Source organism: Bos javanicus, chromosome 6 (assembly GCF_032452875.1).
Source record: "Bos javanicus breed banteng chromosome 6, ARS-OSU_banteng_1.0, whole genome shotgun sequence".
NCBI lineage: Eukaryota > Metazoa > Chordata > Mammalia > Artiodactyla > Bovidae > Bos > Bos javanicus.
In genome coordinates, this window is record NC_083873.1 from 66,450,044 (window position 1) to 66,476,083 (window position 26,040).

General features: G+C 39.3%; 1 protein-coding gene across 8 annotated transcripts in view; it reads left to right on the plus strand.

The window, feature by feature from the left end:
- Positions 1 to 26,040, plus strand: part of ATP10D (ATPase phospholipid transporting 10D (putative)) — a 137,880-nt gene that overhangs the window by 17,729 nt on the left and 94,111 nt on the right. For 4 of the 8 annotated variants that reach the window (XM_061420076.1, XM_061420073.1, XM_061420075.1 and 1 more), the window contains exons 2-4: positions 1,377 to 1,418; positions 17,724 to 18,050; positions 20,508 to 20,702. In XM_061420076.1, the coding sequence (XP_061276060.1) occupies positions 17,731 to 18,050; positions 20,508 to 20,702 (515 nt within the window). In that variant the 5' untranslated portion in view covers positions 1,377 to 1,418; positions 17,724 to 17,730. Of the gene's footprint in view, positions 1 to 1,376; positions 1,419 to 17,723; positions 18,051 to 20,507; positions 20,703 to 21,183; positions 21,302 to 26,040 lie in introns of those variants that run through there. The other 4 variants (XM_061420077.1, XM_061420074.1, XM_061420080.1 and 1 more) reach the window with 4 other exon arrangements.

Consider the following 26,040-nt stretch of genomic DNA (forward strand, 5'->3'; position numbering starts at 1 on the left):
TACCCACTCCAGAATTCTGACCTAGGGAATTCCATGGACTGTATAGTACATGGGGGGTTGCAAAGAGTTGGACACAGCTGAGCAACTTTCACTTCACTTCATGTCTGCTTTGGAGAAATGTCTGTTTAGATATTCTGCCCATATTTTGTTTGGGTTGTTTATCTGGTATTGAGCTGCATGAGCTGCTTATATATTTTGGAGATTTATCCTTTGTCAGTTGTTTCATTTGCTGTTGTTTGCTCCCATTATGAGGGTTGTCTTTTCACCTTGTTTATAGCTTCCTTTGCTGTGCAAAAGCATTTAATTAGGTCCCATTTGTTTGTTTTTATTTCCAGTACTCTAGAAAGTGGGTCATAGAAGATCTTGCTGTGGTTTATGTCCAAGAGTGTTGTGCTTATGTTTTCCTCTAAGAATTTCATAGTTTCTGGTCTTACATTTAGGTCTTTAATCCATTTTGAGTTGATCCCTCTGTATGGTGTTAGGAAGTATTCCAGTTTCATTCTTTTACATGTAGCTGTCCAGTTTTCCCAGCACAGTTTATTGAAGAGACTGTCTTTGCCCCATTTTATATTCTTGGCTTCTTTGTCAGAGATAAGGTGCCCATTGGTGCTTGGATTTTTCTCTGGGCTTTCTGTCTTGTTCCATTGGTCTATATTTTTGTTTTTGTGCCAGTATCATGTCTTGATGACTATAACTTTGTAGTATAGTTTGAAGTTGGGGTGGTTGATTCCTCCAGCTCCATCCTTCTTTCTCAAGATTGCTTTGGCTATTTGGGGTCTTTTGTGTTCCCATACAAATTGTGAAAAATTTTTTGTTGTTGTTGTTCTAGTTCTGTGAAAAATAGCATCGATGCTTTCATAGGGATTGCATTGAAAGTATAGATTGCTTTGGATAATGTAGTTGTTTTCACAATATTGATTCTTTCAACCCAAGAACATGGTATATCTCTCCATCTGTTTGTTTCATCTCTTTCTTTCATCCATGTTCTATAGTTTTCTGCATATAAGTCTTTTGTCTCTTTAGGTATGTTTATTCCTAGGTATTTTATTCTTTTTGTTGCAGTGGTGAATGGATTATTTCCTTAATTTCTCTTTCTGATATTTTTGTTGTTAGTGTATAGGAATGTAGGGGATTTCTTTATATTAATTTTTATATCTTGTGACTTTAATAGATTCATTGATTAGCTCTAGTAATTTTCTGGTGGCATCTTTAGGGTTTTCTATGTATAGTATTACTTCTTCTTTTCCAACCTGGATTCCTTTTATTTTTCTTCTCTGATTGCTGTGCCTCCAAAACTATGTTGAATAATAGTGACAGGAGTGGGCCCCCTTATCTTGTCCTTATTAACCTTTTAATGTATGTTTATTTTTTTTCAGCTTTAAGAATAAACTGAGAGTGGGAACTCACTATGAATATAGGTGAGTTGTTTTTTTTTTTTTAGTTCCAAATAACAAAGGTACATGCATATACTTGCATCACTTACCTGTAGGTTTGCTAGCTTAATTCAGTTTTGAGTCAAAGCATCAGACAGAGGTGACTCATTTAGGTGTGTGATCCCTTCAAAAAAAAGTTGAGGTATATTAGAGATAGTAGATATTTAAGTGTCTATATATTGACATATATGTTTCAGTGTCTATATATTGGGAGATATATATATATATGTGTGTGTGTGTGTGTGTATACGGTTTATTCTCACACAGGAGAATTGAAGAAACTCTTTATATTTAATATGTTTGGAACACTAAGAATGGATACATTTTTCTATATAAAACAATGCATCTGTTTACCCCAGTTATATTTTATACTGCTATCTTCTTTATGGGGCTTCCCTCATAGCTCAAAGAATCCACCTGCAATGCAGGAGACCCCAGTTCAGTTCCTGGGTCAGGAAGCTCTCCTGGAGAAGGGATAGGCTACCCAAATAAACATGTTGTATTTGAAAATTCTAATTTGACTCATCAACAATGATATAAGCCTGTCACCTTTTGCTCTACTTGGTCCCCTCCCTTAATCTGGGCTAGAGGCTGCTTCTCTGATGTAAATAGAACAGTATTTTCTGTTTCTGTCTCCCCACTATCAACCATTGAGTCTATTTTTCAGGCCATGTTTCTTGAATGAATTGGGACTGAGTGAGCTTGATTTAAGCATTCTTTTCTAGAAAGGGGTATGTGCTTAAGTAAAATGGACTTTTTCCTGTTTAGCATCCTAAAAATGATAGAACTGTCACAAAGATTTTTTAGTGGTCAAAGTGAAAGATACTTAGTTTCTTATATTCTCATGTAGCACTTCCTTTCATGATACTAACCACCAGGTATCAAAAGTAATAGTTCAGTGCTTTTGGTGATGTATTAACCCTTGCCTGGCCTTCATATGGAACAAGCATCTTATCTGCAGTGATTTTGGAGCCCCCCGAAATAAAGTCTGTCACTGTTTCCATTATTTCCCCATCTATTTGCCACGAAGTGATGGGACTGAATGCCGATCTTAGTTTTTTGAATGTTGGGTTTTAAGCCAGCTTTTTCACTGTCCTCTTTCACTTTCATCAAGAGGCTCTTTAGTTCCTCTTCACTTTCTTGACTTCACACTTCAGGATGTCTGACTCTAGGTGAGTGATCAGACCATTGTGGTTATCTGAGTCATTAAGATCTTTGTCTTTTGGGGCTCCACTGCAGCCATGAAATTATAAGACACTTGCTCCTTGGAAGAAAAGCTATGACCAACCTAGACAGCATATTAAAAAGCAGAGACATTGCTCTGCCAGCAAAGGTCTGTCTAGTCAAAGCTATGGTTTTTCCAGTAGTTACGTATGGATGTGAGAGTTGGACCATAAACAAGGCTGAGTGCTGAAGAACTGTGGTGTTGGAGAAGACTCTTGAGAGTCCCTTGGATTGCAAGGAGATCAAACCAGTCCATCCAAAAGGAAATCAGTCCTGAATATTCATGTGAAGGACTGATGCTGAAGCTCAAATTCCAATACTTTGGCCATGTGATACAAAGAACTGACTCACTAGAAAAGACCCTGATGCTGGGAAAGATTGAGGCAGGAGAAGAAGGGGATGACAGAAGATGAGATGGTTGGATGGCATCATCAATGCAATGGACATGAGTTTGAGCAAGCTCTGGGAGTTGATGATGGATAGGGAAGCCTGGCGTACTGCAGTCCATGGAGTTGCAGAGTAGGACACCACTGAGTGATTGAATTGAGCTCTGTGTATTCTTGCCACCTCTTCTTAATACCTTCTCCTTCTATTAGGTCCATACCATTTCTGCCCTTTATTGTGCCCATCTTTGCATGAAATGATCCCTTGGTATCTAATCTTATTGAAGAGATCTCTAGTCTTTCTTATTTTATTGTTTTCCTCCTTTTCTTTCCATTGATCATTTAAGAAGGCCTTCTCTCTTCTTGCTGTACATTGGAACTCTGCATTCAGATGGATGTATCTTTCCTCTTCTCCTTTGCCTTTTGCTTTTCTCAGCTATTTGTCAGGCCTCCTCTGACAACCATTTTCCCTTTTTTCCATTTCTTGTCGTTGGGGATGGTTTTGATAACCACCTCCAGTGCAGTGTTACAGACTTCTGTCCATAGTTCTTCAGGCACTCTATCAGATCTAATCCCTTGAATCTATTTGTCACTTCCACTGTATAATTGTAAGGGATTTGATTTAGGTCATACCTGAATGGTCTAGTGGTTTTCCCTACTTGCTTCAATTTAAGCCTGAATTTTTCAATAAGGAGTTCAATGTCTGAGCCACAGTCAGCTCCCAGTCTTGTTTTTGCCGACTGTATAGAGTTTCTCCGTCTTTGGCTGCAAGGAATATAATCAATCTGATTTCAGTATTGATCATCTGGTGATGTCCATGTGTAGAGTCTTCTCTCGTGTTGTTGGAAGAGGGTATTTACTGTGACCAGTGCGTTCTCTTGGCAAAACTCTATTAGCCTTTGCCCTGCTTCATTTTGTACTCCAAGGTGAAACTTTCCTGTTACTCCAGGTTATCTCTTGACTTCCTAGTTTGCATTCCAGTCCCCTATAATGAAAAGGACATCTTTTTTGGGTGTTAGTTCTGAAAGGTCTTGTAGATCTTCATAAAACAGTTCAACTTCAGCTTCTTTGGCACTTGTGGTTGGGGCATAAACTTGGATTACTGTGAATAGAATAGTGTTAGAATAGCATAGAATGGTGTTTCTCAAAGTGGGTCCCAGGACTAGCATACCAGCACTACCTGGAAACTTGTTAAACATGTAGATTCTAGATCCCCACCCGAGATTTGCTGTATGAGACTCGGGTGTGTCTCAGGACTTTCTGATGCATCCTGGTGTTTGACGTCCACAAAGGGCACCTTGAAATGACTATGCACAAACGTGTTTTTCTTTTTAGGACGAGTGAGCTCGTGTATATATTTCAAGTTGTTTGTTGGCTGGTGATGGGATGATCTCAGAAATTTAAAAATACCTACTGGACTCAAGGGAGTTCATTATCCTGTATTTTACCTTTGGTAATCTGCCCTGCTGCAAGCTTCATTAAGCATTCATTAAGGGAAACGGGGTTTTTGAGAACTGACTGCTTTCAAGTATGTTTATGTACAAGAGGGAACATAGTATGATATTGTAGATATGCTCTTATTGAATGACTGTGGCTTTTATATCGTCTAGAAAAATATACCCTGGTTAGAAATAATTTAGCTTAAAATGATTATATTTGATTATTTTTAATTTTATATATAAGTAGGATTGTGTAGTTGGAAAGGCATGGCTTTGGAATAAAAAATTGTATGCCTTGAGTTCTGGAAACCTTCCTTGACTTCTTGTTTCTTCTTCTGAAAAAATGGAAAGAAAACTCCACACCACGTTGTGAAGTTTAAATGACATGCAAAATGTATTTCATAAGCAGTAATAATCATTGCAGAATTGCTTGTACTTATTCTATTCTTGGTTTATGTTTATTTCTGAACTTAATTGATTTTAGGCTTAAAATTGATAGCTTGTAATTTTCAGAACTTCGTTTATTTTTTAGCCTCTGTGAGTAAAGAGTATTGGCTCATGTAGCATCATGCAGGCCTAATGTTAAGCACAGCTGCTTTGTTGTTCAGTCACTCAATCGTGTCTGACTCTCTTTAACCCCATGGGCTGCAGCACTGCAGGCTTCCCTGTCCTTCACCATCTCCTGGAGTTTGCTCAAACTCATGTCCATTGAGTTGATGATGCCATCCAACCATCTCTTCCTCTGTCGTCCCCTTCTCCTCTTGCCTTCAGGCTTTCCCAGCATCAGGGTCTTTTCCAGTGAGTCGGCTTTTCGCATTAAGTGACCAGAAGTGTTGTAGCTTCAGCTTCTGTATCAGTCCTTCTAATGAATATTCAGAGTTGATTTCCTTTAGGATAGACTGGTTTGATCTCCTTGCTGTCCAAGGGACTCTCAAGAGTCTTCTCCAGCACCACAGTTCGAAGGCATCAGTTCTTTGGCACTCAACCTTCTTTTATGGTCCAACTCTCATATCTATACAAAGGCAGCTTTAGACTGTTTCATAGCTATTATTTACAACTTCTTCCTTCAAAAAGTTGATGGGAACAATAAAGGACAGAAATGGTAAGGATCTAAAAGAAGCAGAAGATATTAAAAAGACATGGCAGGAATACACGGAAGACTATACAAAAAAGATTTTAATGACTCGGATAACCACAATGGTGTGATCACTCACCTAGAGCCAGACATCTTGGAGTGTGACGTCAAGTGGGCCTTAGGAAGCATCACTAAAACAAAGCTAGTGGAGATTATGGAATTCCAGTTGAGCTATTTCAAATCCTAAAAGATGATGCTGTGAAAGTGCTGCACTCAATATGCCAGCAAATTTGGAAAACTCAGCAGTTGGCCACAGGGCTGGAAAAGGTCAGTTTTCAATCCTAAAGAAGGGCAATGCCAAAGAATGCTCAAACTACTGCACACTTGTAGTCATTTCACATGCTAGCAAGGTCATGCTCAGAATCGTCCAAGCTGTGCTTCAGCAGTGCATGAACCGAGAACTTCCAATTGTATGAGCTGATTTAGAAAAGGCAGAGGAACCAGAGATCAAATTGCCTACATCTGCTGGATGATAGAAAAGCAAGAGAATTCCAGAAAAACTACTTCTGCTTCATTGACTATGCTTAAGCCTTTGACATGTGGATCACAGCAAACTGGAAAATTCTTCAAGAGATGGGAATACCAGACCACCTTACCTGATTCCTGAGAAATCTCTATGCAGGTCAAGATGCAACAGTTAGAAATGGACACGGAACAATGGACTGGTTCTAAATTGGGAAAGGAGTACCTCAAGGCTGTCTACTGTCACCTTGCTTATTTATCTTATATGCAGAGTACATTATGCGAAATACCGGGGTGGATGAAGCATAAACTGGAATCCAGATTGCTGGCAGAAATATCAATAACCTCAGATATGCAGATGACACCATCCTTATACAGAATGCAAAAAGAACTAAAGAGCCTCTTGATGAAGGTGAAAGAGGGGAGTGAAAAAGCTGGCTTAAAACTCAACATGTAAAAAACTAAGATAATGGCATCTGGTCCCATCGCTTCATGGCAAACAGGTGGGGAAACAATGGTAACAGTGCCAAACTTTATTTTCTTGGGCTCCAAAATCACTGTGGACACTGACTACAGCCATGAAATTAAAAGCCGCTTGCTCCTTGGGAGAAAAGCTATGAGAAACCTAGGCAGTGTATTAAAAAGCAGAAACATTACTTTGCCAACAAAGGTTCATCTAGTGAAAGCTATGGTTTTTCCAGTAGTCATGCATGGATGTGAGAATTGAACCATAAAGAAGGCTAAGCACCAAAGAATTGATGCTTTTGAACTGTGGTGTTGGAGAAGACTCTTGACAGTTTTTTGGACTGCAAGATCAAACCTGTCAGTCCTAAAGGAAATCAACCCTGAATATTCGTTGGAAGGGCTAATGCTGAAGTTCCAATCCTTTGGTGACCTGATGCGAAGAGTCAACTCATTCTAAAAGACCCTCATGCTGAGGGAGATTGAAAGCAGGAGGAGATGGGGAATGACAGAGGATAAGATGGTTGGATGAATCACCAACTCAATGAACATGACTTTGAGCAAGCTCTGAGAATTGGAGAAGGACAGCGAAGCCTGGTGTGCTGTGGTCTATGGGGTCACAAAGAGTTGGACACGACCGAGTGACTGAACAACATCACATTTTTACTATAACAAAAGGAAAGTTAACAATTTCTGTTTTCTTTTTATTCCCTCCTCGAGATAACCAATATTAATAGATTTGTGTGAATTTTTCTGTACTTTTATTCATGTCCTTGCAGATGTGTATGATCATGCACGCATTCAGGCAGTTTGTGTTAAGGCTGGTCAATGGAAGATTCAGTGATAGTGTAAGAAATAAAACCTAGACCTATGAATCTGTGCTGCAGGAGGACCAGTCCTTGGTTACTAATCAGTAGACTCTTTTGTGTCAATGTGACCGTCTTGCAGCCTAAGAAATTGAAAAGGCTTAATTCCAGGTTGACGTTTCTTGATGGGCTCCTCATTCTCCACAATTGACAAAGCTCCTAAATAGTCATAACTTCATGAGAAACTAGGCAGGTGATAGGAGCTACAGCCACTCAGGTGTATCCTACATCTTTGCAGATCTGTTTACTGATTAGGGCGGTAAACCAGAGTGAAATTTGAACTGTGTCCAAGTTCTTCTCACTATTCTTTGAATCCAGGTCTTTCATATTAGTCTGTTCTTCATTCATTTTTTACAAATTTTGGATTATTACATTTACCTCTGTCACTTGTTTTATTCCTTTTCTGCTTTAGTACCTAATAGTTATCAGTCCAGGTCAATGGTTAGAGAAATGTTATTTTTAATACATGTATAATATCCCAGAATGTGGATGTTATAATTTAGTTAGCTGTTCTCCAGTTGACTTTCATGATATTTACAGGTTGTTAGTGCCAAAAAAAACCCAACTACAGTATACATTCTTGTACATATAGGTAAGACTCCCCAAAGTGGACTTGCTCTGTTAGTTGCTGGTACTGTTGTTTAGTCATTCAGTCTGACTCTTTATGACCACGTGGACTGCCCCATGGACTGTAGCTTGTTGGGCTCCTCTGTCTATGGAATTTTCTGGGCAAGATGACTGGGGTGGGTTCCATTTCCTCCTCCAGGGGATCTTCCCTCCCCAAGAATTGAACCTGCATCTCAGAGTCTCCTGCATTACAGTGGATTCTTTTACCACTGAGCCACTGGGGAAAGCCCATTGTTCTATCAGTATTCATGTGTGTTTAAAATTCTAAGAGATACTGTCAATTTGGGGGGCATGAGAGAGGGTAAAAGAGGAGGAAGATAGTAGCAGTTTTCACTCCCATTGTCTGGGGGTTTGTTTATGCCTATCCTCACCAGCACAGGCTATAATTATTTTAATATTTATCAGTCATATGGATAAAAACAGTATCTCATTATACCTTCAGTTTGCAACCTTCTGGTGACTAGTGAGGCTTGAGAGTCTCTTCATATTTATTGGCCCTTTGGATGTCCTCTTTTGAGAATTGCTTATTCATATTCCTTACCCAATTTTATTGGCCTTTTTATTTTTGTCTTATAAATTTGTATGACTGATTTGGTTACTAGGAATATTAAGAGCTTGCCATCATTAAGCGGAGAAGGCAGTGGCACCCCACTCCAGTACTCTTGCCTGGAAAATCCCATGGACAGAGGAGCCTGGTAGGCTGCAGTCCATGGGGTCGCTAAGAGTCAGACACGACTGAGCGACTTCACTTTCACTTTTTACTTTCATGCATTGGAGAAGGAAATGGCAACCCACTCCAGTGTTCTTGCCTGGAGAATCCCAGGGACGGGGAGCCTGGTGGGCTGCCGTCTATGGGGTTGCACAGAGTCAGACATGACTGAAGCGATTTAGCAGCAGCAGCAGCAGCCATCATTATGAGCTGCACTTGTCTCTTGATTTTATTTATGACTTTTGCTATGTAAGATAGATGATAGGTAAGTGAATAGTTAAATCATTTGTCTTTACTAACTTCTCTCTTGCTTTGGAAAGTTTTTCTCAGCTAACAGTAATAAAATATCTTTCTAAATTTTCTTTTGGTAAATTTATTGTAATTTTTGTATTTAAGTTTTTAATCTAGAGATTTGTTTTTAACTTAAAAGTTATTAAATTAAAAATTTATTAATATTTTAATAAAAGATGTATTTTTAATGTATAGAGTAGGAATTTAGCTTTCTGTTTTCAAGATGAATGTCAGTTTATTCCAGAGTTGTTAAATTACCATTTTCCAACTTGAAATTCCACTTTTCCATATGTTATTTTCCTGTTTATAAAAGCAACTAGTTTTGGACCTCTGCATTAATTTCTATAGATTACCACAGTTTAGTGCTTAAAACAACCCCAGCTTATTAATGTATAATTCCATAGATCAGAAGTCCAGGAACAGTGAGGCTGGGTTTGTTGCTCAGGTTCTCAAAGTCTGAGGTTAGGATGGGGAAGGATCCACTTACAGCCTTATTGAAATTGCTGGCAGAATCAGTTCCTGTGGTTATAGGACCTAGGTCTCTGTTTTCTTCCTGGCTGTCAGTTCAGGATGCTGTCAGCCCTTTGAGACCACCAGCAGCTGTTCTTTTGAATTGTATTTCATTTGCTAAATTTTATTGTTTCCCCATCAATATTCATAAGCGAAAGTGGTTTATAATTTTTTTGTGGCAGTTATACATATTTTAGTACATACAGATATTTGTATGATGGTGATAAATAATTATTACAATAAAACATTTTTTTTCCAACCATATAGTTGCCTTGCTGTGGAGTAGTGTTGCAAGTTGGGTATATGTAGCATTTGTTTTGTATTCATCTCATGCCAAATCCTCTCTCCTAGTATCAACATGTATTAGGAATCTTGATCTTTAGGATCTATGGTCATATTAATTAACTTTTAAATCCCAGATAAAATGCTAATGTGTGAGTTAAAGCAAGGTGTACAGAGTCAGGTGGCCTTTGACACCATATTTCTGGGTAATATTAGGCTTCAAGTGGCCATGCTGAGCCCAGGAACATGCAGTCCTTTTCATGTAGTTAATCTTTTTTAAAAAATTATATTTGTTTTTAATTGGAGGATAATTGCTTTACAATATTGTTTGTTTCTGCCATATATCAACATCAATCAGCCGTAGGTTTATGTATGTCCCCTCCCTCTTGAACCTACCTCCCACCCCATCCCACCTCCATACAGTTTAACTTTGAGTGCTATTTTTCCATCACTAACCATCAGCAAATTTGTTGTAATCCATTTTACAACAAACTACTACTGATTTTCATATAGTAGTAGTTTGCTCTTAAACTAAAAATGAAATTAGAAATGTAGATTTTAATAAAACCTATGTAAACTATAGTTTTTTTTTTCTTTTTTAATGAAATAATCTATCTTTTAAGGACAGAAGGTCATTCAGGAGTGATGTATCAGAATCTAAAACGTTCTTTCTTATTCCAAGTGATGATGAATGACCTTTAGGCACCTAGTTCTTGGTATGTTTAAAAAATTGTGTTAATTTTCAAGGGTTAGTGGCAGAGGATGAGGTCAAATAAAGCATGGAGCCTTTTGGTTTACTAGTGGAAAACCATGACAAATCAGCTCTTCATGGAGTGGGAAAAGTCTTTGAATTATGAATGCTGTTCTTGAAAAATTCTGAAAATGCTTCACATGCAGTTGCTCGTTAGAGCTTCTGTCTGTCAGAGTGCTCTCTTTATCCTTTGGGGATAGTTGAGAGCGTGTTGCTCTGCTCAGCTACTTGGTTGCCTGGCAGACTCTCCAGCTCAGTGAAAGAACTAAGTTGCTAAAGCTGTGTGACCAGGTGGTTGAGTGTGAGTTACATGCGCTTTAAGAAATGAAACATCAATGAGTAATTTGGTATCGTCGTTACTATCAATACTATATATAACATTGTCAACACTTGTGAAAAAATACTATGGTTGAGAGAACATTTCCCGGATTATCACTACAGTTGTTAATTTTACTTAACACTTGCATGCTTCCCACACTGCCCTAAGAGCTTTACATATATTAACTCACTGAATCCTCACAACAAGTCTTAAACTGAGGTTAGGTGGCAAGTGGAGGTGCCAGGAATTGATGTCGGTGTCTGGCTCCTGAGTCTATGCTCTTGATCACGATTATACACTTATTGATCTTACAAATCTAGGACAGAATGATTTCCTAAAAAAGTCCTTCAGACTTGGAGAAGCAGACTCCTTCTACTAATAAAGACAGAATGGTGCAGTCAAAGCTGAGAGTGAATTACTTCTGTTGCCTTAAACTTTCATCTTTTCCTTTTGTGGAAGGCAGGCCAGGCTGAGCCATGAAAGAGGAAACAGTGTGTTTTTGTTTCTGTTTCCCTTCTATTACTTTTCTGTAAACTTCAGTGATCAGCCATTTGTTGATCATCTTACTTTGAGCAAGCATTAGTTAGACTCTGTGGAGTCTGGAAAGGACTTAGCTATGTTCCCTGACTCTGAAAAATGAAGCTACCTGCAGCCCACTGTAGAGACTGCAGTGCCTGAGTCATGCTCAAGTTTGTAATGAGAGCAGAGAAGGAATCAATGTACCGTATCTCCTATGTGGATCCTTCTCCATCTCTCCCTCTCAAAGGTAAAGCCAAAAGTCTAGAGGGTGAAGAGAGGCTCATGTGGTGAGTTGGTATATGATTGATCAGCCTGCCACAAAGAGAGGGCAGATTTGCAGAGGTGCAGGGTGTAGGTTATACTTGGCAACCTCCTTGATAAGTCACCTGGGTACTTATTAAATTCCACATTTGTGGGCCCCATTCGATAGCCTCTGAATCAGAATCTCCAGGGGAGGGGCCTAGGGAATGCTGATTAACAGGGCCCCCCAGGGAATTCTTGTTGGCGGAGCTTGGAAAACACCGCAGGAGTGGAATACAGTTTGTTTACAAACATTGAATTGTAGAGTTAATGGTTGAGGATGAGATCAGATGATATGTCTTGCCTGTCTTTTGTGATTGGATCTCTATTTGTATCCGACTGAATGTTGCTTACTTTGCAAGTATCATTAGATATATTGAACAGAGCATTTACTTAGACTTGGACAACCTTAATGTGCAAGCAATATGTTGAAAGTTTGGACTTCAGCCCAATTTACAGGGTTTGCAACCTTGACTTATGTTGAGAAACAGCCAAGGAGAAGAGTGGGGAAAAGAATGAATGTTGTTAATCTACTGTGTGCCCCATGACACTTCATGGTGCCGCCTTGTGTTCCTTAGCCAGGTGAGGCTAATAGGTTAACTATGTGGGCCACATAGCTGTTAGTGACGCAACTGACATTCACACCTGGGCCTATAGAGAAATTTGATTTGTCAAAAAGTGATGATCAGAGTGTTCATTCACTCAATTAAAATTGGTGAACCAGAAAAAGCAGGGTTAGGATGAGGAGCTATGGTAAAAAACTTCGATGTTTGCTACCATGTGAAAATATATGCCCAGTGTTCTGTACTTTTTTCATTTTAAAAGAAGTCAGTTATCAGCATTTTATGTGAATTTCTCTATTTTAAAATTTTAGTCCTATATTCAAAAAGTGTAAAACAATGTGTTTGCCAACACCGTGATACAGAATACATCATTAGGTAGAAATTTGCTTAAGGGCTTCTGGCTTGTGACTTCTAGATTAAATAATCTATCTAAAGTCTAAACTTTAAAATGTCAAGATTCGTGCTGTGATTTACTGTGATTTGCTGTCCCTTCATATCTTAAAGGAAAAATTTCGTGAACATTTATGTGAAAGTAATAATGAAGCCTTTTCTAAATATTTGTATGCTTTTAACTTTGCTGAGGTAATGGAGAAAGATGAAAAAGCTACTTCTGGCTTCTTGCACTGGGGAAGGTATTGCCCTCTCCTGGGCCTTTAGTCCAACTACTGTGTTTTGGTTGCCTTCTACCATCAGGAGCTAAAAGTGGATCTGTCTATTCGTATGCTTTGAACCCATGAGGAGCCGTGTGCAACTGGTGTCTTTCCAAAGTGTATAGAGCAGCATATTGCTGCTGCTGCTAAGTCGCTTCCGTCGTGTCCGATTCTATGCGACCCCATAGACAGCAGCCCACCAGGCTCCCCTGTCCCTGGGATTCTCCAGGCAAGAACACTTGAGATCAGTATATTAGTGGACCTTGAAACCAATTTGGTGCCAGCTTGACCAGTATTAAAATGAGAGAGATTGAGAAAGAGAGCAAAGTAGGATAGAAGATGCTTGCATGGCAAGTAGGAAGGGCAAGAATTGCTTTGTGGTACTATTGTTTCAGCTGTATACGTGTGTGTGTTGCATAAGAGAATGTATTTCCCACTGTCCTAGCAGTTAGATTTTGAAAGCACTGACCTAGAGTGACTAAGTAGATTCCTTGGTCATTCTCCTGGAATCTAAGATGGTATAAATTCTAAACTGGAAATTTGAAAGGATTTTCACCACATGTTAATTACATCCACACTTGTGACTCCATGGACTGTAGCCCACCAGGCTCCTCTGTCCTTGGGATTCTCCAGGCAAGAACACTGGAGATCAGTCCTTTAATCCAGTCATTACTTTTCAGGCAAAGAGTGGCCATGACGAAGGGAAGGAGGGTCATTACAAGATGGTAAGTCACATAGCCTTAGAGAGTAGGACAGAGACTCCATGACTAAGAGAGGATGCTAAGGAGGACACTGAGCCAGTCCCAGTTCTGTGTTTACAGAAATTCCTAGAGGATGAAAAGGAGAAAGGGGGAAGACAGTATGAGTAAAAAGAACACCTAATGCAAGTTTAAGGGCACTGGAGAGGCTCAGAGGAAGGTGGACCTGGGGATACTTTGACAATGAAACATTTTCCATTTGTAGAATTGCCTCTTTGGAACTGAGTGAATGGGGAAAGGTGACCTGAAGTTAACACTCTCCACGTGTTGTATTTGCTTCATCATTTCTAAGTTTACATTCTCAAGAAACTCTATTGTGAAATTTAATAATCTAAGTAGAATCTAGATTGTTGTATGAGATTGAGGGGCCCAGCAGGATGCACACTCCTGTGTCTTAAGAGTTTAACTGTAAATGCAAACTCTTAAGGTTTTCAGAAGTAATATAAAGTTGTATTAGTTTCAGCCTGCTAAAAATTAAGTTTTGTCATAATGGCCCCCTGATGGGATGAAATACATGAAAAGTGTTTAGTGCTTATATTAAATATTTTACATTATCTACTGATTCATCGATAAAGCACTATCTTACATCCTTATTCTGGGAAGATTTCTGGATATCTTATGAACTACTTTAAGCTCTCTTAGCTCTCATTACTCGGAGAAGGCAATGGCACCCCATCCGGTACTCTTGCCTGGAAAATCCCATGGATGGAGAAGCCTGGTGGGCTGCAGTCCATGGGGTCGCTAAGAGTCGGACATGACTGATCAACTTCACTTTCACTTTTCACTTTCATGCATTGGAGAAGGAAATGGCAACCCACTCCAGTGTTCTTGCCTGGAGAATCCCAGGGACGGGGAGCCTGGTGGGCTGCCGTCTACGGGGTCGCACAGAGTCGGACACGACGGAAGCGACTTAGCAGCAGCAGCAGCAGCTCTCATTATTACATATAGGTTAAGAAGCTAATTTATATACAGTTGACTCTTGAACAATGCAGGTTGGAACTGCAGGGATCCACTTAAACTAGGATATTTTTCAGTAGTAAATGTTTACAGTATTACCAAATCCTGGTTGGTTGAGTCTGGATGCCTGGAAACTGGAAATGCAAGGCCACGTACAACTTATATGTGGATTTTCTACAATGAGGAGGGTGGGCACCCAAGCCCCCATGTTGTTGATGCATCGCCTGTACTGAAGTGAAAAATAGGCTTTTCAAATTACTTGAGAGATAGATTGTTAAAACATGATATTAAAAGAGGACTAGTTTGACCAGTCAGTGTACTTTGTTTTAGCTCTCTATGGACAGATATTTGAGAGAGCAAACTCCAAAGGACAGCAAACCGATGGGATGGAACTTTTTTTGTCTTGTTTCTATTCCTAGTATACAGCTGATGAAACTGACTTTTTTGGCCATTTTCTCTCACTGATAGTAGATGCTGTGTATTATGGGTCCAATATCCAGACACAAATACACACATTTGGAGGCTATTGTGTTCTTCCCATTAAAGGGGATTTTCTGCCTCTTACTTGTTTTTATTGTTTTAAGTTTTAAAGATCTGATAAATTTTTGTGAGATTATTTGTAATTCAACTTACTTTCTATAAGTACAGTGATGGTGAGGCTGTGTAACTGTAATCTCTTGGATTGCTTAAGGACCAATATAGAGTAAATAAGTGTGTTAGCTGAATGGATTATTACAAATATTGATTCACTAGAATTACTAGAATAGGACCAAATCTTCCACTGCTGCTACGTATTGATTTATGATTTCAGATCCATGAAAGCTGGATATAATTTTAATATCCTTAGGGGGATAATTTCTATATCTGATTAGTTATAATACTTTAGAGAAAATAATAGACATGTTATAAACTTAAAATGAAGCTTAGAAAGGAAGAAAGCTTAAAGAATTTACCCAAACTATTTTATTACCTTGAAGACTCTTTTGCACTTGGGATTGCATTTATATATTTACATACATATTGCCTCACCTAAACCCTGAGATTCTGGAGATGAGGCTCCAGGTCTCTATATTTCTAACCTCATGTACTTTCCACCACATAACCTAGTTTTTCTGCAGATGCAGTCATGGACCACCTGAATCTGATTCATCAGGGGAGTTTTATTACCAATACAGATTGGTACCCACAGATTTGTAGGTATCTGTGACATACCCACAGATTTACTAAAAATCTCCAGAAGTGAACTCCACCCTAAAATGATCAAGTAAATGCAATGACATTGATAATGCAGGAATAGACATCAAGGCTTCCAGACCTTGCCCTCCACTCTCCTCGCCTACTCAGTGAACTTTTACTGGCCATCTACTAAGTACCAGCTACTCTGGATGTGAAGTTAAATGAAGCACATTAATAGTTAAAAACAGACTGACTTGGAAAGATTTGATTTGAATCAACCTTATCTACATGCTAACCACGTAAATTTCAGCAAGTCACTTAACTTCCCTAAACCTATTTCCTCTTTTGTCAAGTAAAATAATGACTGTCATAAGATTAAGGTAAATACTAAATAAGATCAGTTTAGTTCAGTCACTCAGTCGTGTCTGACTCTTTGCAACCCCATGGACTGCAGCACGCTAGGCTTTCCTGTCTATTACCAGCTCCTGGAGCTTGCTCAAATTCATGTTGCTGATGCCATCCAACCATCTCATCTTGTGTCATCCCCTTCTCCTCCTGCCTTCAATCTTTCCCAGCATCAGGGTCTTTTCCAGTGACCCTGACGAGTCCAGTGAGTCAGTTCTTCACATCAGGTGGCCAAAGTATTGAAGTTTCAGGTTCAGCATGAGTCCTTCCAGTGGACATTCAGGACTGATTTCCTTTAGGATTGACTGGTTGGATCTCCTTAAATACTTTTGCAAAGTGCTTGGAATAGAGTGTGCTCTTAATGAACATTAGATTTTTTTTTTCTTAAATTAATGAGCTCATGTTCTAGGAAGGGCTGAATTTCCTGGAAAATACACACTCGAAAATAGAGAAAATAAGGGAAGGGATGTAAGAGATTTTGTTTTCTATCAAACCACCCCAAAACTTGGTGGTATAACTTTTATTGACTCACAGTGTGGTGGGTTGACGGTGGGAGTTGAGTTCAGTTGGGACAGCTTGTCTCTGCTCTAGATTGTATCATCTGGGTACACTCAGGTGTTGTCAGTCTGCTGGCACTCAGTGGCCTCACTCCTATGTTGATAGGAGCAATAGTTGCTAAGTGGGTCATGAGTACTCATCATGAGTACTACCAGCCTGGGCTAGATACGTGGTAGTGGCCGCAGGGTTCCCAAGAGCAGTGGGAAAGGAGTTGTTAAGGGAGTCCCATGAGCAGGCACTTTGCAAGCCTCTGCTTGTGTCAGGTTTACTAGTGATTCATTAGTCAAAGCAAACCACGAGACCAAGCCTAGATTCAGCAGGTAGAGAAAGACTTCACCACTTCATGGGTAAAGGGATGTGACTACAGGGATGGAAAGCATTTGTGGCTATTTTTGTAATCTTCACAGGCTTTACTGATTGCTTCATGCTAGGTGATTTATATGTTATTCCCTTAATCCTCCCAACAGTCTCCTGACATGTGTGACAATCTCATTTCAAGGATGAGAAAATTGATTAGATAAATTGAGACTTGTACACATGAAGCACAAACTTCTTGCCTCAACTTGTGGAGTGGCCTTTTGGGTGCTATCTCTTGTTGGTTAGGTGATCAGCCCACAAGGCAGAAGGTGTATGCTCTATTTCATTAAGATTTGGTTAAAATGGAGTTTTAGTGACTTGTTTTACTCTCATATTGCTACCTTCTAGACTAAATAAGACTTCTCAGGTGGCTCAGAAGTAAAGCATCCACCTACAATGTAGGAGACGTGGGTTTGGTCCCTGGGTTGGAAAGATCCCTTGGAGGAGGAAATGGCAACCCTCTCCAGTAAACTGTTGAGTCATTTGTTTAGTATAGAAAAAATTTAATCTTACTAACATTACTGTTCTTTAAGACTTTCCAGAAGTTTATGAGAATTGTTTTAATGGACTTTTCTTTGTTTTGCCAGATCACCTATGCAACCTGGGTCTCACCGCATTTTGGACATGACTGAGCTTCTTCAATGGGCCAGGTATCACTGGCAGCGGCCGATTGGCCGTACGAACACAGACGATGACGAGAGACCATACAGCTATTCCTCTCTGCTTGCCTGCGGGGGCAAGTCCTCCCAGACCCCCAGACTGGCAGGAAAGCATCGGGTTGTCGTTCCCCACCTCCAGCTCTTCAAGGAGGAGTATGAAAAGTTCTCTGGAACCTACGTGAATAACAGAATACGGACAACAAAGTACACGCTGTTGAATTTTGTGCCAAGAAATTTGTTTGAACAATTTCACAGGTACTTTTATTTTTGCGGGGAAAAAACTTAAAATGTTCTTTGTCATTCTGATTGATATATAAGATTTTTCATTTTCATAATATCTGTTACCTAAGCCTAACACTTGCGACATTATCTTTGACAATTCTGGTAGGGTCCATTGTGGAATGATGAGTCCTTACATTCATATAACACTTTAGGACTAATAAAATGCTTTCTCGTGACACGAAAAGATATTGTTATCTTCATATTACAGATAAGGAAACTAAGTTTGGCCCTGTAGTTTAACCAGTGTCCTGCCAGAGGTGAATGAGGGGCTATGACCTTCAGTCTATTCACTCCTGCTTTTGTGTTCTGTCCATTAAAAGAATGTTAATTCTGTGTTTAAATTTGACTTATAGCCTTTTCTTCTTTTTTAAAAAATATTTATTTATTTACTTCTTTGGCTGCTCTGGGTCTTAGTTACAGTACATGGGACCTTAAATCTTCATTGTGGCATAAGGAATCTTTAGTTGCAGCATTTGGGATCTTGTTCCCTGACCAGGGATTGAACCCGAGCACCTTGCATTGGGAGCAGGGAGTCTTAGCCACTAGCTCCTAGCTTTTTATTCCTCATAAAAGGAGGAAATAGAGCTCTGAATTAAATACAAATGTAACCTGTAAGATTAGGTAAAGCAGATATAATTCAGTGTAATATGTATTTGCTGAAGCCCTTTCATCAGGTTAAGTATTGAAGGAAATGCAAGGTTACATGAAGCTTCTTTCCTTATGGAGCCTTATGTTTAGCAAGGGCAGCAAGATGTGCATACAATGAAAAGACATGGTGGATGTGATGCGCGCTGTAAGGTGCTGCCAACTAGGATGGAAGCCTCAAAAAGAGAAATACTACTGTTAGCCAGAGCAGTAGAAAGAAAGTGGTATGTGAAGTTAATTATGAAGGTTGAGATTTTCAAGGCAGAGATGTCTGTAAAGCACATTTCAGATGGAGGAAGGAATACAAAGAAAAGCAGAATGGCAGTGGCATAGAAGATTTGCTGGAGGCCTGGGAAGTAGTCCTCTGTGACTGATACTGTTAGAGGCTAATTGAAAGCAGGACAGAACATTTAGGAAGATGCTGCATATATCTTGGCAAGCCGTAATAGAGACCTGACTTAGAACAAAGTGGGGATGAGAAAGAGGACAGTCTATTACAGATACTATGGATAGATGTAAGGAATTAAGTGAAAGGAGTGAAAAGATGATGTGAGCAAATTGAGTTATGATGACCAGGATTATTAACAGAAAAAAGAAAGACAGGAATAAAAACAAGGTTGGCTCAAAGGTTATGTTTATGTTGTTTTTGTAAATGTTGAGTTTGAGATGCTAATGTGAGTATAGAGATTCTCAGCATTTGTGGTTATTTTTTCCAGTATTATTCATTTCATATATATTCATTCTCATTTTTTAATCTCTGTATATTCCATGTAGTTATGAAACAGTGAATATGGTTAAAGAACAGATGTGAATTTGTCGAATTAATGGTTTTAACTACTATGGATGTTTCTATCTTGTATGGGGTTTGCAGTTGTGCCCATGATAGAATTAGAACCTGGAACCTGAATAGAGTTCAGGGCCCAGCCCTATAGATAGAGATGCAGTTAACCTGGTGTGCTGCAGTCCATGGGGTCGCAAAGAGTCGGACATGACTGAGCGACTGAACGGAACTGTATATGCAAATCATTGAAGCCACAGAAGAAGCAAAAAGGGTTGCAAGTAGCCAAAAATTTCAGCATAAGAGGAATTGGAGGTGAGAAATGAGGAATATGTGTAGATTATTTTGAGAAGTTTGGCTGTGGGAAGAAAATGTGATAAAAATTCAAGGGACCGTGCAAAACTGAGATTTAGTTTCTTTCTTTTAAGGAAAGAGACTGCTTGCATTTGCCTTAGAGTCCAGTGGGAAATATTTGATTATATAAAAGGGACGTAGTTCCTTAAAAAATAGTTCTCAGTAATGTGAAAGCAGAAATGGAAGTGTTGATCTCAGGGGAATATAAACCCTCAGGGTTTTCTAATTATTTTGAACCTTGTTTGAACCTAATGATTGGACAATCAAGTTAACTTCGGAAAGTTTGAGTTAATTTTTTGTTTTTGCAATGCATTAACTTTGAATTTCCTCTTAAGGTTTTTGAACTTTTTAAAAGAAAGTAGTACCTCCTATTGTGCTTTATTATGTTACACAACTCACAATGGTCACACTGCAATATTGACTATAATATATTTAATAAATGATACCTCACATTTATTAGAGTACGTCCAACCAGATGTCTGCAGGGATAATACATCGTTAATTCAGATTTGTTAGATATCACTAGTTCTGTTGTGTAGCATCCAAAATCAACTGATAGGAACTTGTGGAAAAAGGCCACCAGGTCTTTTGCCTCGTTTGTTCCAGGCTTCGCTTGCTTTGTTAACACCTCCTTGTGTGTGTTTGGGTTTCAGAGTCGCCAATTTATATTTCCTGTTTCTAGTTGTTCTGAACTGGGTGCCTTTGGTAGAAGCCTTCCAAAAGGAAATTACTATGCTGCCTCTGGTGGTTGTCCTTACAATTATTGCAATTAAAGATGGCTTGGAAGATTACCGAAAATACAAAATTGACAAACAGATCAACAACCTAGTAACTAAAGTTTATAGTAGGTAAGTGTAACAGGAGCTATGCTGGGGAATATACATGCATCATTTAGAAACATGCAGAATGTTACTCTCCACTCCTTAGATGTGACTAGGACACTTTTGGGGGTGGGATGGTGTTTTGAACTAATATTTATTAAAATCCTAGAGTGCATTTACATCAGGATCATAGGAAAACAATAAACACATTAAACCATTGTCAACCAGATGTTGATAAAGTAAAAGCTTCTATAATTTAGGTGTAAGTAGAGCTGAAAGAATTAAACTTCAAACCATAAGAAGGAAAGCAAGCAGATAGCTTTTAACCCTAGATATTTACAATTTGGGATTAAGAGGTTGGGATATGAAATGTATGAATGAATATGAAAAACAAGATGGGATATGAGAGAAGGTGAGTTTCTTGTGGAGGAAAGGAATTGTGAGATACAGAGAAGTGCATTCTTTTTTGTAAACAAGCAAGAAGCCTATAAAACATTTCCTGTTGCAGCAGCAACTGAGGGCATTCGTAATAGGAGGACTTATAAGGAGCATACTTGCTCTGTTGGAGACTTCTATTTCAAGTATTTATGAAATAGCCTGTGTAGCCAAGAGTGAAGTCCATTAAGGTGAGTGTTTAACTGTGCTGTATATTAATGACTACATTTACAAATTTCAATGCTAGTGTCCAGAGACAACTATTTATAAGGCTGTGATGTGTTCCTTGAAGTCATACGTATTGTGTGTGGTAGGAAAATGTAGGACAGTTTACAAAATTGGGATTGTACTACATATATTGTTTTTATTCTATTATTTTAGCCTAATTTACATCATGAATATTTCCCTTGTCTTTATCCATCAAGAAAGCACTTTTAATAGCTACATTGTAATAAGACTCTAAGATAATTTAAACATTTCCCATATTTATATAATTTAAAAATATATCAGTGAGTATTCTTACACAGAAGTATTGAAGATCTATGATTATTTCCCCATTATAATTAGGAATGGAACTAATATATCAAGAGGAGAATATATTTTTTAATTTATTAAAGTATCAGTTTAGTTCAGTCACTCAATTGTGTCCGACTCTTTGCGACCCCATGAATCACAGCACGCCAGGCCTCCCTGTCCATCACCACCTCCCGGAGTTCACTCAGACTCACGTCCATCGAGTTGGTGATGCTATCCAGCCATCTCATCCTTGTCATCCCCTTTTCCCTGCCCCCAATCCCTCCCAGCATCAGAGTCTTTTCCAATGAGTCAACTCTTTGCATGAGGTGGCCAAAGTACTGGAGTTTCAGCTTTAGCATCATTCCTTCCAAAGAACACCCGGGGCTGATCTTCAGAATGGACTGGTTGGATCTCCTTGCAGTCCAAGGGACTCTCAAGAATCTTCTCCAACACCACAGTTCAAAAGCATCAATTCTTCAGCGCTCAGCCTTCTTCACAGTCCAACTCTCACATCCATACATGACCACAAGGAAAAACCATAGCCTTGACTAGATGGACCTTTGTTGGCAAAGTAATGTCTCTGCTTTTCAATATGCTCTCTAGGTTGGTCATAACTTTCCTTCCAAGGAGTAAGCGTCTTTTAATTTCATGGCTGCAGTCACCATCTGCAGTGATTTTGGAGCCCCCAAAAATAAAGTCTGACACTGTTTCCACTGTTTCCCCATCTATTTCCCATGAAGTGATGGGACCAGATGCCATGATCTTTGTTTTCTGAATGTTGAGCTTTAAGCCAACTTTTTCACTCTCCTCTTCCACTTTCATCACGAGGCTTTTGAGTTCCTCTTCACTTTTTCCCATAAGGGTGGTGTCATCTGCATATCTGAGGTGATTGATATTTCTCCAGGCAATCTTGATTCCAGCTTGTGCTTCTTCCAGCCCAGTGTTTCTCATGGTGTACTCTGCATATAAGTTAAATAAGCAGGGTGACAATATACAGCCTTGATGTACTCCTTTACCTATTTGGAACCAGTCTGTTGTTCCATGTCCAGTTCTAACTGTTGCTTCCTGACCTGCATATAGGTTTCTCAAGAGGCAGGTCAGGTGGTCTCGTATTCCCATCTCTTTCAGAATTTTCCACAGTTTATTGTGATCCACACAGTCAAAGGCTTTGGCATAGTCAATATGTATAGTCTATGTATATTGACTGTGTATATACATAGTCAATATGTATAACTGAATCTGCACAGCAGATTTAGTTATACGTGTATAGACATTGTTTTTCATATTCTTTTCCATTGTGGTTTATTATAGTGCTTCCCTTGCAGTTCAGTTGGTAAGTGATTTATTATATAATATCAAATATAGTTCCCCGTGCTATACAGTGGGACCTTGTTATTTATCCATTCTATAAATAATAGTTTGTATCAGCTAATCTCAAACTCTGAATCCTTCTTTCTCCCACCCTCCTCCCCTTTGACAACCACAAGTTTGTTCTCTGTATCTGTGAGATAAATTCATTTGTGTTATATTTCAGATTCCATATATAAGTGATATATCTTTTTCTTTCTTACTTCACTTAGTATGATTTCGACCTACATCCATGTTGCTGTAAATGGCATTACATGGTATTTCACTCTTTTTTGTGACTGAGTAGTATTCCATTGTGTGTATATGTGTGTGTGAATATACACATTTTACCTTCTTTATCCATTCATTTGTCAGTAGACGCTTAGGTTGCTTCCATGTCTTGGCTGTTGTAAAGAGTGTTGCTATGAACATTGGGATGCATTGTATCTTTTCAGATTACTATTTTCTGTGGATATATGCCTAAGAGTGGGATTGCTGGATCATATGGTAGCTCTATTTTTAGTTTTTAAGGAACCTCCATACTGGTTGCATTAATTTACATTCCCACCAACAGTGTAGGTGGGTTCCCTTTTCAAGGAGCAATATTTTTAAGTCCTTATTCATGTGGCTTTTGTGAATGCCAATTACAAAGTTTATAAGGTTAATTCTCTGAAGTTCTTTTTCATGAGAAATGTATCTACTTCTTAAAAAGTTATCATTAAGGATAGATTTATGAAATTGTCATTGTGTTTACTGCTTTACAAATAGGGTTTTGGTGTCACTTTTTTTCATTTCAGAGTTTGGAAGGTTTATGGAGTATTCTGACGATAATGAGTAGGTTAATTTGGCCTGAGGGTAGTGGCCCAGTAAAAGGGCTGTAATTAGAAATAAGGGGATCCCCTGGTGACTCGGTGGTAAAGAATTCACCTGCCAGTGCAGGAGATGGGGGTTCAATCCTTGGGTCAGGAAGATGCCCCAGAGAAGGAAATGGCAACCCATTCCAGTATTCTTGCCTGGGAAAACCTATGGACAGAGAAGCCTGGCAGGCCACAGTTCTTGGGTTGCAAAGAGTCAGACACGACTTAGCGACTAAACAACAACAATAAGAAATAAAAGGGGAGTTTGAGGCCTGCTGTGGCAGGATGTCATGCCCAGGCTACTGCTTACACACTGAATAAAAGCTCTCCAGAGAAATACAATCAATAGGAATAAGATTTATTACAAGGAATTGGCTCATGGGATATGGAGGCTAAGAAGTCCCTTTGCGACCCCATGGATTGTAGCCTGCCAGAGAATTGTCTGTCATGTAGTTTGAAGGCCAGAGAGTGATGGTGTAGATTCCAATCCATGTCTGTAGGCCTGAGAACCAGGAATGTCCAGGGAAGATCAGTGTACCGGATCAGTCAGGTAGAGAGTGAATTCCTTCGCCTTTTTGTTCTATTCAAGCCCTCAACAAATTGGATGATGCCCACCTATACTGGGAAGGGCTAACTGCTTTACTCAGTTCAACAATTCAAATGTTCATCTCTTCCAGAAACACCCCCAGAGACACCTAGAAATAATATTTAACCAGGTAGTTGGGCATCCTTTCAACCAGTGAAGTTGAGTCATAAAATTAACCATCACAGATATTTTCCTTGAGTTGTACAGAATCCATGTTTTGAGCCAAGAAACAACATAGTAAAAGTTGTGCTTTAAGGAATATTGGTCAATTCGGGTCATAAGAATGGCTTCTTTATGGATCTGCTTCTGCTAATTAATCCAGGGCACTAAAAGGAGTATGTGCTAAGTGCAGGAAGGGATTCATAGAATAGATACTGTGTAGAAGGGCCCAGTGGAATTTGGTGAACTTTTGTGATTTTTTTTTTTCCAGATTTGTAGGGTAAAAATACCATTGATAGAAATAGGGAGTGTTATGGCAGAAAGTGAAAAGGAACTAAAAAGCCTCTTGATGAAGGTGAAAGAGGAGAGTGAAAAAGTTGGCTTAAAACTCAACATTCAAAAAATGAAGATCATGGCATCTGGTCCCATCACTTCATGGGAAATAGATGGGGAAACAGTGGAAACAGTGTCAGACTTTATTTTTTGGGGGCTCCAAAATCACTGCAGATGGTGACTGCAGCCATGAAATTAAAAGACGCTTACTCCTTGGAAGGAAAGTTATGACCAACCTAGAGAGCATATTGAAAAGCAGAGACATTACTTTGCCAACAAAGGTCCATCTAGTCAAGGCTATGGTTTTTCCTTGTGGTCATGTATGGATGTGAGAGTTGGACTGTGAAGAAGGCTGAGCGCCGAAGAATTGATGCTTTTGAATTGTGGTGTTGGAGAAGATTCTTGAGAGTCCTTTGGACTGTAAGGAGATCCAACCAGTCCATTCTGAAGGAGATCAGCCCTGGGATTTCTTTGGAAGGAATGATGCTGAAGCTGAAACTCCAGTACTTTGGCCACCTCATGCAAAGAGTTGACTCATTGGAAAAGACTCTGATGCTGGGAGGGATTGGGGGCAGGAGGAGAAGGGGGCGACAGAGGATGAGATGGCTGGATGGCATCACTGAATCCATGGATGTGAGTCTGAGTGAACTCCGGGAGTTGGTGATGGACGGAGAGGCCTGGCGTGCTGCGATTCATGGGGTTGCAAAGAGTCGGACACTGAGCAACTGAACTGAATTGAAGTTCATCTGAGGTAGAATGAACTAGAAATGATAGCAAGACAGGCATCCCAGAGGAATGTCCAGTGGGCAAATAGGAACATATGACAATTTCTGGAGGGAAGGAAAGGCTGCAGAGAGAAATTTCAAAGTCATCAGCCCATTTAGAGGTGATTCTGAAGTTAGGAGTTTGACTTACATTCTCAAGGGAGAATATGTGACAAGGTAAAAGACTGAGCTTTGAGTTCAAAGGCACCTATTTCAGCCTTTGGAGAAACTTCACAGGCTGTGTTTGACAAGTGCTACTCTTCTGAGATCCCAAAGCATGTGGCATATTTCTTGGGTTGACTTCAGTGCTCTGATACAGAGCCAACTTTCATAAGACAGTAATTCCTAATCTGCAAACTTATAAAATA